This window comes from Berghia stephanieae, chromosome 1 (assembly GCF_034508935.2).
Source record: "Berghia stephanieae isolate SIO BIC M18660-M18661 chromosome 1, UCSD_Bste_1.3, whole genome shotgun sequence".
NCBI classification, from domain to species: domain Eukaryota; kingdom Metazoa; phylum Mollusca; class Gastropoda; order Nudibranchia; family Aeolidiidae; genus Berghia; species Berghia stephanieae.
Window position 1 is genome coordinate 116,746,725 of NC_088360.1, and position 12,874 is coordinate 116,759,598.

At 34.6% G+C, this 12,874-nt stretch overlaps 1 protein-coding gene across 7 annotated transcripts in view; it reads left to right on the forward strand.

Annotated features, from left to right (window-relative positions):
• LOC144962858 (regulator of G-protein signaling 22-like) overlaps nt 1-11,861 on the forward strand; it is an 81,406-nt gene extending 69,545 nt beyond the window's left edge. For 6 of the 7 annotated variants that reach the window (XM_078896200.1, XM_078896204.1, XM_078896206.1 and 3 more), the window contains one exon: nt 1-2,316. This exon is cut by the window's left edge and continues 193 nt beyond it. In XM_078896200.1, the coding sequence (XP_078752326.1) occupies nt 1-57 (57 nt within the window). In that variant the 3' untranslated portion in view covers nt 58-2,316. Of the gene's footprint in view, nt 2,317-4,837; nt 4,969-11,650 lie in introns of those variants that run through there. The other variant, XM_078896201.1, reaches the window with a different exon arrangement.
• The last annotated feature ends 1,013 nt before the right edge of the window (nt 11,862-12,874 follow it).

The following is a 12,874-nucleotide window of genomic DNA, read 5'->3' on the forward strand; positions in this document are numbered from 1 at the left end:
GATAATTTGGAAGCGGTTATTCCGGATACAAATACAGAAACTACAGAGGACTCATAAGTGTGTACATGATATTATGATCATGGAATGTAAATAGAGTGATGACATGGGGAAAACTGATAAGATTTGGATTGTGGACGTCACTCATGAACGAAAGTCATGCTGCTTGAAACTCAAAGAAGTAAAAAGATACTATTGTAAAATGAAATAGAATCTTCAATTTTAATCACAAAGACGAGTGATTGGGACATTTTGGGTTCTTCCTTTGTCAACAAATCACGCTTTAAAGTGAAAGCGCGATGATTGAGACTGGAGACGAATGGGAGATGCGGAGATGGCGTACAACATCATTTGTTTTGTTTTTTTTGACTTAAATGGAAGGTTCTATTCCATTTCACTATTATGTTGGTTTTTTTTACATGTTCATTAAAGGCGAGAACGATTTTCTTTCAAATTATGTCATTACCGATTATTTATCTGGTTGTAACAATAGACCTGTACGCTTTCACCATTAGAGGATGAGCAGCCATGCGAGCCAGAACCGTAAACCAGATGTCAAAATGTATAGTCAGAAATCTGAGATTATATTTATTTAATTTTTGCACGGTTAAAAAAAACCTATTATCCTCCCTAATAAAACCAATAATCTTAAGCCATGTCTCACCTTTTTGGCTTTAAATTCAATTTTCATCCCGACATAATACCGTTCTGAAAAGGAGCGTCACTAATCCAATCCTAAGTTAGAATGAATTTGAACCCCGCTTACAAAGAATTAATAAGGTGTCCAAAACAACCCGATCCGTTTATCTTTGTATGGACACTAGACTTTGGAAGTATTATTTAATAAAACAATGATTATAATCTTAATTGTTTTATTTTATTAAGCTGGAAAAGAAGACATTGCTATCCAAATGCTATCAATGTTCTAAGAAAGTACAAGAGGTTAACGAAAAAAAATCATATTCTTTGAAAAGTTTTGGATCTTCCTTACAAGATTTTTTTTTCAGATCCATTCAAAATGAATTGAATTCGACTCTATTAAGCTCTTTTGCGTGACATTGTAGGACACAATTCATAGAAAAGATATAAATAACCCATAGAGCAAAGAATGTGATGTCAGTAGAAATAACTTTGTATTCATATAAACGAACTGAAACTGAAATGATTTTTTTTAAACTAAAGAGCCTAAAGTGTTGCTCGAATCAAAACCCCATAGGTTATAGATCATTGTGCAAAAATGTGCAAAAATGTGCATTGTTGAGGTATTACTCAAGATAATTAATAGAAAAGCAAAAAGTAATGAGAGCTCACTATTGACGAGATGGCAAACACAATTTTAGTTATAAAAAATCAATATTTCGTAAGAAAACCCAAAAAAAAACGCAATTAAAAATGATTATGCCGTGTTTTACAAATCAAAAGCCACTCTCTAGAGTGTGAATTGCTACCAAGATACTAGAGTCTAGCTTTGGATTTCACATCAATTATAAATTCACACAACTTATTATTTTTTCTATGATCTTTATATATAAACTGTTCTAAACCCCATTAACAATTTTGCTGTTTAACAAGACTAGGATAACATTTAAGAAATATTGTCAAGGAAGGGGGGAAGGGTAATTACAATTGAATAAGATTCAACCATCAGTTTGTAGTCCCGACGTATATTTGAGGAATTATTACCTAATGCAGATTTGATGTTTTGATTTGATATTAAATGCTAGATCTGGTAAAGATATGACTATTCATACAGTTAATTTCCAGCCTTCACCATACTAAATATGCTTCAACCAAACTTATATTTCATAAACAGCGTAAGTCGCTTGAAAAAAATATCTGTAACTGCCTACCACAATGCACTCATCACACCTGAGTCGCATGGGGCAATGTGTCTAAAGCACCTTACCTTGAACGCAACGAAATTACCATCACTTTAACTCATCCAGTCATTGGTCATGTTCAATAAGACCTGATTTTGTTACAAGACTCCATTGTACCGACGCAACTGGATCAAAAATGGAGTTAAACGATCTAAAATGCTTATTCTTAATGTAATTTGTTTTAGCCTGAAAGTTGCATCTATTCATTTTATTTCTTTTATAGATTCTATACACTTTACTTTTTTTTTAATATGCCCTTTTAAGTGTAATATAATATCCAATTCTATTGTTATAACACTGCATCGATTTGTGTCCTGAAATGTGAACAAAAATCCTAAATCCATTTCTTATTATATTATACAGCTTACATGAATGTTTAATCATTTATTGTTGTAGGACTCGTCTTCTCTTTGATAAATAAATAAATATGCTTATTATTTTAACGGCGCTTTTGGTCTCGATTTATCTGTATGTTTTTATTTTTTCGCATTTATTGGTTAAATTTGATTGTGAAGTGTTTTGGTTTCTTTTGGTTTCGAATTTCATTTTTGATAATCCTTGACCACTTTGTTATGTGGATTTTACGTAGTCTTAAAGATTCGGTTCGGTAGGTGCATATTTTTTATCATCAAGGTACTCGTTCTAGTTTCTTTGTTTGTAAAAGTATTGATAGACGGTCTACATCCTTTTCTTTTATCTTTATGAGTGATCTTGTGTTGAAGTTTCATTCATTTCTTTTAAGATAAAAATAAAGTCCACCCATGGTGAGTTCTTTTCAGATTTGATGTCAGATTGCCTGTGATGCCCGTATATTTTTTTAAAATTATGGACAGAAAATCTTAGCTTCCTATATCTATCGATTTAATGTAAATAAAATCTTCAACCCAAGTGTCCTGGGTTTTAAGAATTTTAGACAGGTCGGTTGTAATTTCGAATGCAATTAATGTGTTTTGATAGAGTACGGCAGAATGGACACATGGCGTACTGTTTGATTTTCTGTTTTGGGTTGTTTACCTTGAAATTGGCAACAAATAAAGTTTTTAGTTATTTAGTTTTCATTTTAAGAGTTGATTTACATTGCTTTGAAATGTTTATTTTGAGTTTGTTTTATCACTGTCACACATTTTGTCTTCAACTTATATCATCAGTTTTACATCGATCTATCTCTCAAATCAATGAACCAGTATAAAAGTGGCGGTTTAGATTAATTATGATTTGAGGTTCTTTATCGACAATAATACAAATCCAGCTTTAAAGGACAATTCTGTCACAAGTTGACAAAACCGTTTACCCATTTTGGCTAGAAAAAATTACATCGTTTATCGAATGATTAAAAAAAAGGCCATCACCCGACGTGTTTAACATATCAAAGCGCTTTCAACCAGAGAATTAATTTTTAAAGTATCTGATTTTTAAACGGTTAACGTCATTTCGATTCAATGGATAAATAAAGTAAAAGCCTTCTGGACTAAAGGTAGAAATGAAGTTTTGTCAGCACATGGCAGAATTGAACAATAGCTTTAGAAGGCAACTTTTAAATAGGATAAAATTTCTCTGTTCATTTCTTCTTTAGATATTTCATTAACCATAAGAGATCAATAAATTTAATAATTAATGCCAAACAGGTTTTACCTGGAGAAAGGCTGAACACCATTTTTCAATGTTTAAATTCATAAAAATATGTTAATGTTCACGTTTTAATAGGTTGTTTCATATCTTTATGTTTCTTTATGTGCTTCAGAGTGTTGAATATATTACTTAATAAGTATTTTATACGTTGCGTGTTGCCAGTTGAGAGCCTTTAATTCGAGCACACTTACAAAACCTGTTAATGTAATATTACATACCAGGTATGCCCCCTCAATGTCAGGTGATTGACTACTTTAAATGGAACTTGACTTTGTTATAAGACAAGAAACAATACCAACCCGGCCGTCAACATTATGTTACTCCAATCTGGCTTGTATTCATGCTCCTTGTTCATCATGTCCCATTAATTTAGTACCTATAGATAGTATGCGCTTGGCTAAGAAGCTCATAACATTCCCATCCGGAAGTATAACGACCAACACACAAAACTGTGTGTATCCATGAACGTTAATAGTCGGGTTAATACAGTTCCGTGAGCATTACTCATAAACGCGGATGGCAAAAAACAATAACAAAGACCTGATTGACGTCATCTTCGAACTATCTATAGATAGAATGCGCTTGGCCAAGGAGTTCACAACATTGCCATCCGGAAGTATAACGGACCAACACACAAACTCTGTGTAACCATGAACTTTTATAGTCTGCTTAATACAGTTTAGTGAGAACATCTCACAAACGCGGATGGCAAAAACAATAACAAAGGCCTGAGTCACGTCATCTGCATATTATCAATAGAAGGCAAAGCTGCTAGACTGTAAAAAGTAAAGAACAAAAATGAATATAACAGCTTCAGAAAAGAACACAATATCAAACACGGAACGTTTCGGGCTCACAACCCTTCTTTAATACTTATAGAAACACGATTATAACATTTCAAAATTGAACAAATTATGCCACTATGAATTCATTGTTGGTATTATTTTGTTCTTTGGTTACAATGATAAGCAATTTTGAGAATTACTCTCACATCTGTAACCCATTCCTAACTATAGTCATTTACTTAAACATACTACCGTGTATTATATAATCGTATTAAACTTATTCTACCTTTTGTCAAATTAATAAAAATGGTAATATCGATTTATTTAAATAGAGCTTTAATATCCACTGGTAAAGTGCTTAGAAGCGCTTTACAAAGCAAACATACATTGACACATATTCTCTCTCTCTCTCTCTCTCTCTCTCTCTATCTATCTATCTATCTATCTATCTATTTATCTATCCATCTATCTATCTCTATCCCTATATCTATATATCTGTCTATCTATCTATCTATCTTTTAAATAAAATGTACGGTGTTTTCTCAGGTCAATGTTGGATAAGTCAGTTGATACGTTGGAGTCTGATGAAGGATTACTGTCAAAAGGAGAGGAGTTGCTAATAAACAACAGAAGACTGTCTACAAACAGTGAAAAGAGGAGGTCTTCAGAGTTATCAGGTAATGAGACCGAAATAAATCCTGGTATGTTGTGAGAGACGTGTACTTATTTGCAGGCCTGATTACTCAATTGTTATCGGCTCGTTGCTGTAATGGAAATACTCTCAAACCAATTTAATATATTGTCCATTACAACAATGTTAAAACATGCCCGGTTATTAGAGCTGCTAATATTATGTGCATATTGGTTGTGAGGAATCCCCTGTATAAACTAATTTTATTGGCCAAATCTGCTAACGCAATTCATCTATTATTATCATACTCACCATTAACTCTCATTCTAAGTCCCGTATCACAAGAAAAACAATTCAATGGGGTTAAGACGATGTTTGGTCGATACTTTTAATTATGTGTTACCTATAGATAATAAATGTAAATAACAGAGACACACTATGGAGTATTTATATGCAACCAACCATTTCCATTATGCTTGGGTGAACCAAATGACAAACAGTGAATTAAAAACTAAAATTATCAGAAATATGACATATTGTTGTTTTTTTAAAAAAAGATAATCAAAGTGTATGTATGTGTGTGTCTATATATATATATATATATATATATATATATATATATATATATATATATGTATGTGTGTGTGTGTGTGTGTGTATGTGTCTGTGTGTGTATTCTACACGTGTAATGGTAAGAACACCCAATTTTATTTGCATAGATTCAGTGATGATAACGTACAAAGAAATGTTTTTTCATCAACAGCTCAGATACCTGGACATAAGGTGACAACGGCATCATAAATTTTCCATTATCTTGGCACATCTTTCCCATCGGTAGTCAAGATATGCTTTTTAGATTCATTTCTCTAATACAGTTCTACATTCCCTAAAACAATTCTGCAGTTTATCTAATTCTCAATTTCCCCTTATTTGCATGATCTAATTGACAAACTTATCTTTGATATTTTTCATGAAAGAAATTATCCTTTGCACTACGTGTTTTCCGACAGAACTGCAATAGATTATTTCTAAAATTGGGTACGTAGTTGTTTATTAACGGCTTGACTGCCGTACTCTGGGAAAACTCGTGTATAAAATGTTGGCAAAGAAAATCGTCTTTCAACATCGATCGACTTAAATGACCGATCGATATTTAATGGACTAGCTAGTTTTCGGGCCAAATTTTTATATCAGAGTTTTTCCAGAGTACGGCAGTGAACTAGTTAAGAGAGACGATTTAGCTGCAATAATACCACCAAATGTGCCTATTTATATTGAGAATGTTCACGAGCAGTCATGGTAATTTTTGTTCACATTGCTTTATTCATTCTCCCAGTAGGTTATATGGAAACAATGTTCTCCTCTTATGTGCTTCTTTCTACTAGCCCATATCCGTCATAGCCGGTTATATATTATTTACACATGATTTGAGTCGAGTAATGAGTGTAGATTGTCTTACTCGGGGCGGGACATAATGCCAGGGACCGAATTATGTTGTTTTTTTTAAATTAATTTTTGCATTAATGAAATTCGCCATCCCTTGACTGTTACAAGATAAGGCAATGTGCCGCATGGCAACCGACTCTGCAGCTTCAAATTCGCAAAGTGTATGTAGCTATTAATACCACTAAAATAAAATTTAAATTTTTGATAGAGGAAATGCACCAAATATTATATTGGTATTTTCCTCGGCCTTGCTACATTGATTTACATAGAGGGCATAGATATAAAACAGCTTTTCAAATGTATGGAATGTATTAGTCCTACTCACATTCAAGGATTGAACGAAAGCCACAGATTGCACTTAATGATAAACCAAAACAGTTACTCATTCTTTCATGTGCAAAGAGTTATTGGTCGTAGTGTTCACTGATTATTCAAAGATCAAGAGACAGAAATAGGTGTCGAATATAAGTATTTCTCTACTTAAAATAAATCTTTGACATTTTTTACAGTGTTAACCTTTTCATTTTTTCTTGTTTTCCTCTAATTTTTATTTAATACCCCGCTTTTTAGTTATCAATATTATATGATAAACCGAATAGCAAATAGGAGAAAAAATACCTGGTGTTTTACTGTTATCGTTATGCTTTGAATAATAACAATGTTATACTTCAGATTAATTCAGAAAAGTGAGTGGAGCAGGCACTTATGTTGGTAACAACAAGATATGAAGTGAGTAGAAAAGTGCCAGAAGACAATAGAGAATAAAAAATTTTTTTCGCGGCGGTGGTGGGGTTTGAACCTGCGACCTTATTGGTACGACAACTCCGCCTGGCAGGTGAGAGCGTGGCTCTACCGTGTGAGCTATCCACGAACACAAAAATATTCGTTTCAAACCCAAAGTCATTTCTAGATCCCTCTCTCACCCACTTCTTGAGATCGCCGATTCGTTCACCACCATCGCGAAGTAATTTTGACCAGCAGTTAAGCTTAATAGCCAATATTCTCATCACAAACATATAACATAGAAACGATTGAGACATTGAGTATGCTCCGGTGTATGGGGTGAATTTTTAATTCAGAAAAGTGAGTGGAGCAGGCACTTATGTTGGTAACAACAAGATATGAAGTGAGTAGAAAAGTGCCAGAAGACAATAGAGAATAAAAATTTTTTTTCGCGGCGGTGGTGGGGTTTGAACCTGCGACCTTATTGGTACGACAACTCCGCCTGGCAGGTGAGAGCGTGGCTCTACCGTGTGAGCTATCCACGAACACAAAAATATTCGTTTCAAACCCAAAGTCATTTCTAGATCCCTCTCTCACCCACTTCTTGAGATCGCCGATTCGTTCACCACCATCGCGAAGTAATTTTGACCAGCAGTTAAGCTTAATAGCCAATATTCTCATCACAAACATATAACATAGAAACGATTGAGACATACTCAATGTCTCAATCGTTTCTATGTTATATGTTTGTGATGAGAATATTGGCTATTAAGCTTAACTGCTGGTCAAAATTACTTCGCGATGGTGGTGAACGAATCGGCGATCTCAAGAAGTGGGTGAGAGAGGGATCTAGAAATGACTTTGGGTTTGAAACGAATATTTTTGTGTTCGTGGATAGCTCACACGGTAGAGCCACGCTCTCACCTGCCAGGCGGAGTTGTCGTACCAATAAGGTCGCAGGTTCAAACCCCACCACCGCCGCGAAAAAAAATTTTTATTCTCTATTGTCTTCTGGCACTTTTCTACTCACTTCATATCTTGTTGTTACCAACATAAGTGCCTGCTCCACTCACTTTTCTGAATTAAAAATTCACCCCATACACCGGAGCATACTCAATGTCTCAATCGTTTCTATGTTATATGTTTGTGATGAGAATATTGGCTATTAAGCTTAACTGCTGGTCAAAATTACTTCGCGATGGTGGTGAACGAATCGGCGATCTCAAGAAGTGGGTGAGAGAGGGATCTAGAAATGACTTTGGGTTTGAAACGAATATTTTTGTGTTCGTGGATAGCTCACACGGTAGAGCCACGCTCTCACCTGCCAGGCGGAGTTGTCGTACCAATAAGGTCGCAGGTTCAAACCCCACCACCGCCGCGAAAAAAAATTTTTATTCTCTATTGTCTTCTGGCACTTTTCTACTCACTTCATATCTTGTTGTTACCAACATAAGTGCCTGCTCCACTCACTTTTCTGAATTAAAAATTCACCCCATACACCGGAGCATACTCAATGTCTCAATCGTTTCTATGTTATATGTTTGTGATGAGAATATTGGCTATTAAGCTTAACTGCTGGTCAAAATTACTTCGCGATGGTGGTGAACGAATCGGCGATCTCAAGAAGTGGGTGAGAGAGGGATCTAGAAATGACTTTGGGTTTGAAACGAATATTTTTGTGTTCGTGGATAGCTCACACGGTAGAGCCACGCTCTCACCTGCCAGGCGGAGTTGTCGTACCAATAAGGTCGCAGGTTCAAACCCACCACCGCCGCGGAAAAAAATTTTTTATTCTCTATTGTCTTCTGGCACTTTTCTACTCACTTCATATCTTGTTGTTACCAACATAAGTGCCTGCTCCACTCACTTTTCTGAATTAAAAATTCACCCCATACACCGGAGCATACTCAATGTCTCAATCGTTTCTATGTTATATGTTTGTGATGAGAATATTGGCTATTAAGCTTAACTGCTGGTCAAAATTACTTCGCGATGGTGGTGAACGAATCGGCGATCTCAAGAAGTGGGTGAGAGAGGGATCTAGAAATGACTTTGGGTTTGAAACGAATATTTTTGTGTTCGTGGATAGCTCACACGGTAGAGCCACGCTCTCACCTGCCAGGCGGAGTTGTCGTACCAATAAGGTCGCAGGTTCAAACCCCACCACCGCCGCGAAAAAAAATTTTTATTCTCTATTGTCTTCTGGCACTTTTCTACTCACTTCATATCTTGTTGTTACTTCAGATTAAACACTTTTCATTCTGTTATGTACGCACAACAGCGCATTATGAAAAATATGCATACTTAGATGCCTTTAACAAATTATTATATCTACCTATGTAGGTATTTTATTATTGATGGCAATAAAGAAATTTGGTCGTTGTAAATATATCACCATTTTCAGCTTGCCTTTCGTACAGTCTTCAGTCTCACGAAAGCAAAAAATAAAACAGTTCTTTGATTGACGGCTCAGAAAATGCTAACAAAAGATAAATTATGATATAGCTCTGACCATCATACAGAGACGTGCATGTAGACATTGTCGTTACGATATGTGGCGTAGAATATGGTGATAATTTCTCTTCTCTGCTTGCGACAAATAATAGCTATGAATAGAATTGTGACATAATTTTCACATTTTGACAGAGTCTATGTGTTTACTGGACAAACAAAAATATAACAAATCTTATCATCTGGGAGTTTACTCATACTTACTTATCAATATAATTATAATTCCTAAGTAGCTTAATTAAGTCATGTTGCCCTATCTTCATCCCACTAACGTTGTTAAGGAAAGGCAAGGCATCAACATTTTCATTGTATTTCACAGATAATGACAGCTTCTTTTCCTACGATAATAGCTGTTTTTGTAAAAGAAACACTGGAATATTTATAAGACATCAATTTTATAAAGTCATATCCTTCACTCTTGCACGACGAAGCTCATAGTTTACCAAAAGATCAGTGACATCGATGTGTTCAGCTTCGTTGAAAATCCAAATCACCTTTTGTTACTTTACTGCTATCTTGGTTAAACTGTAAAATATGAGGTTTGGTTTGAGTGACTTCGAATCCCGCGTGTGGAGGATTAAGAAAACAGATAATGCTTAGAATATGTGCCTTGCCTTTCTTTAAAACATTAAATACATTTACTCTCACCCCTTTCCTCTATTATTTTTGTTTACTCACTTACGAAATAATTTGACAGAAATAAAATGCAAAGGTGGTTAAAGTATCAAAACAACTGATCTTTACATACATTGTGTGAAATATGTTATTTTTTTAATGAAATATTAGAATGGAGACTCGGGGAGGAAATCTGGCAGGAAAGATAATATTGAGGAGTGCATGTTGCAATGCCAGACAATGCAGAATACTAAAAGAAGCAGAAAATAACTGAAGTAAATAAGATTCCCTTCATTCCCTAGGAGAAATATATCTTTAGTCTTTTACAAGAGAAGGATGAAATAACCCAAGCGCGTCAGCCACAGTGCAGCAATGTGAGCGAGGGCGAGATGGCTTGCACAAGGCACACAGCTCGGCGGGGAGTCGAACTTGGTACCATCTGGGTACGAAGCAAAAGCCACATCCCTATGCTGTGCTACCCCCTCCCTCATGTTTTATGGGGGCGATGATATTCTCTTGTGTTTCGTGTTTTTTTCTGCTTTTGTCAGATGCATCACATTTATCTTTTTACTTTGTTATGAACTAGAAATATTGAGACAGATCTATTTGACAGTCATTTTTGTGGAGTAGATATTCATGTTAAGATGATACAGTCACGAAACTGCATATCTATTTTACCACTCCAAGCATATTCTTGTTGTCCGGGGAAAAATGATGTCAAATAGACAAGCTGATTACATTTAAATTTCTTATTCCCTATATTAACCAGTAGCTGCTATACCATGACGAAACGTATTTTTGTCATTTTTGCTCTCATATTTTGTACTTCGAACATTGATGAATTTTCAGAAATCCTTGACCCGAGAAGTCCTAGAAGTCTTGCAGAGGGAAGGGGCGGGGGCAGTCAGGTGGATTTAAATTGCTGTGATATATTGTATTTTTCCTTATAAATCATAAAGATCTAAAATATCATGTTTTTCATTTTCTTAACGATGTGAATTTTGTAATCAATCGTCTCAACGGGATCCCGTCGCAGTGTCTGCGTGGGACTTTTAGGTGGTTTGAAACTATATTAACAGATAGGTTCTTTTGGGTCAATTTCTGCTTTCTGTTTGAATCATCCCCCTTTGTGTTCCTTTCTCTTGACACTCTCTCTCTCTCTCTCTCTCTCTCTCTCTCTCTCTCTCTCTCTCTCTCTCTCTCTCTCTCTCTCAATCTTTCTCTATATTTCTTTCTCTAACTGACTAACTAAATCTATTTCACTCTATGTGTGTGTTCTAACCCTAACTACAAATAGACAAATATGACCAATGACCGGCCATAATGTCTATACCTATAACATTATAGCACATGTAATAGTCTATGCCATTCTCTATATAATATATGCTATAAGATTAATACACATTAAAATTTATGTGTTTCTTTTCCCACAGGCATCGGGAAAGGAAAATGTTCGCCGCCAGAGGAAAGAGCGGAACAAGTGAACAGGCTACTTTCGTAGACTTATCGTTCAATTATCTACGCCCAAATATTGGGTGAACAAACAAAATACCCATCTTATCTTAGCTTTTGTTTCCAACAATTTTTTTTTGTTAGAACTTTATTTTGAGTGTTATACGCAGCTTACAAGACTTCAAGACCTAATTTAAAGGGTATTAAAATAATATATTTCTTGTTATCCAAATTATATTTAGATTTAGATTTTAAATAGCCATTGTATGATGTTGAGATGCTAGATTAATGTGGCTGAGCACTACTTCAACACATTTTGAGAGTCTGTAATACTTATCAAACTTAAGTTATAACTTTTTTTTTAATGAACATATGTTTATATCTACTCCGTATCTGTGACATTTCTCTTTCAGTTAATAATAAAAAGTACGCCCTGTGTGAAATAAGATGTCACATTTTCTTCCTCTACTTAAGAAAAATACATGATAATTGTGGATTAGATCATTTAAATGGTTATCAAGCACATCATAATATCTTATTTAAGTTCATGAATTGAAATGATAATGATAGATCTGTAGTTTGCTATATCTATTCACACGTCACAAAATCAAACACACATTCATAAAAGGTAAAGGTTTAATATCGGACCCTTTCTTTTTTTTCCTAATAAATTCACCCCTTAAATGTAATCAAGTTATATCCCGATATAGTTTTTTTCCACTTTTTTAGGACATGTCATGATTTTCAATCTTTCAGTTATTTATTTATTTATTTATTTATCTATTTATTTATTTATTTATTTATTCATATGTAAACGTAATCAATTATCAATTATATGTAAACATTCCATTGTTATAAACTATTATATAGTTAAGTACATCTTTTTTATTGTTGTATATTGATTAAATGCAATATTTATTTTTTCGGTTGAGTCAAATTGAAACAATTTTCCGTCCAAATTCCGAGTCATCCTTTTCTAGTAAACAATACCTTACATTCAGGTGACTCGGTTTTTTTTCTTCTTACCAACCCATCCATTATTGTTATGCTAGGCCAGGTGTTTGTCACATCAGTACATTTCCTCTAAGTCCCAACATTTGATGATAAAAATCGCATACCGCCGTCCTACTCTGAATATGCACATTTTTAATATTTTGGTCGTCTTTCAAATATCAATTGATTTGCATTTTGATCTATTGGTAGTT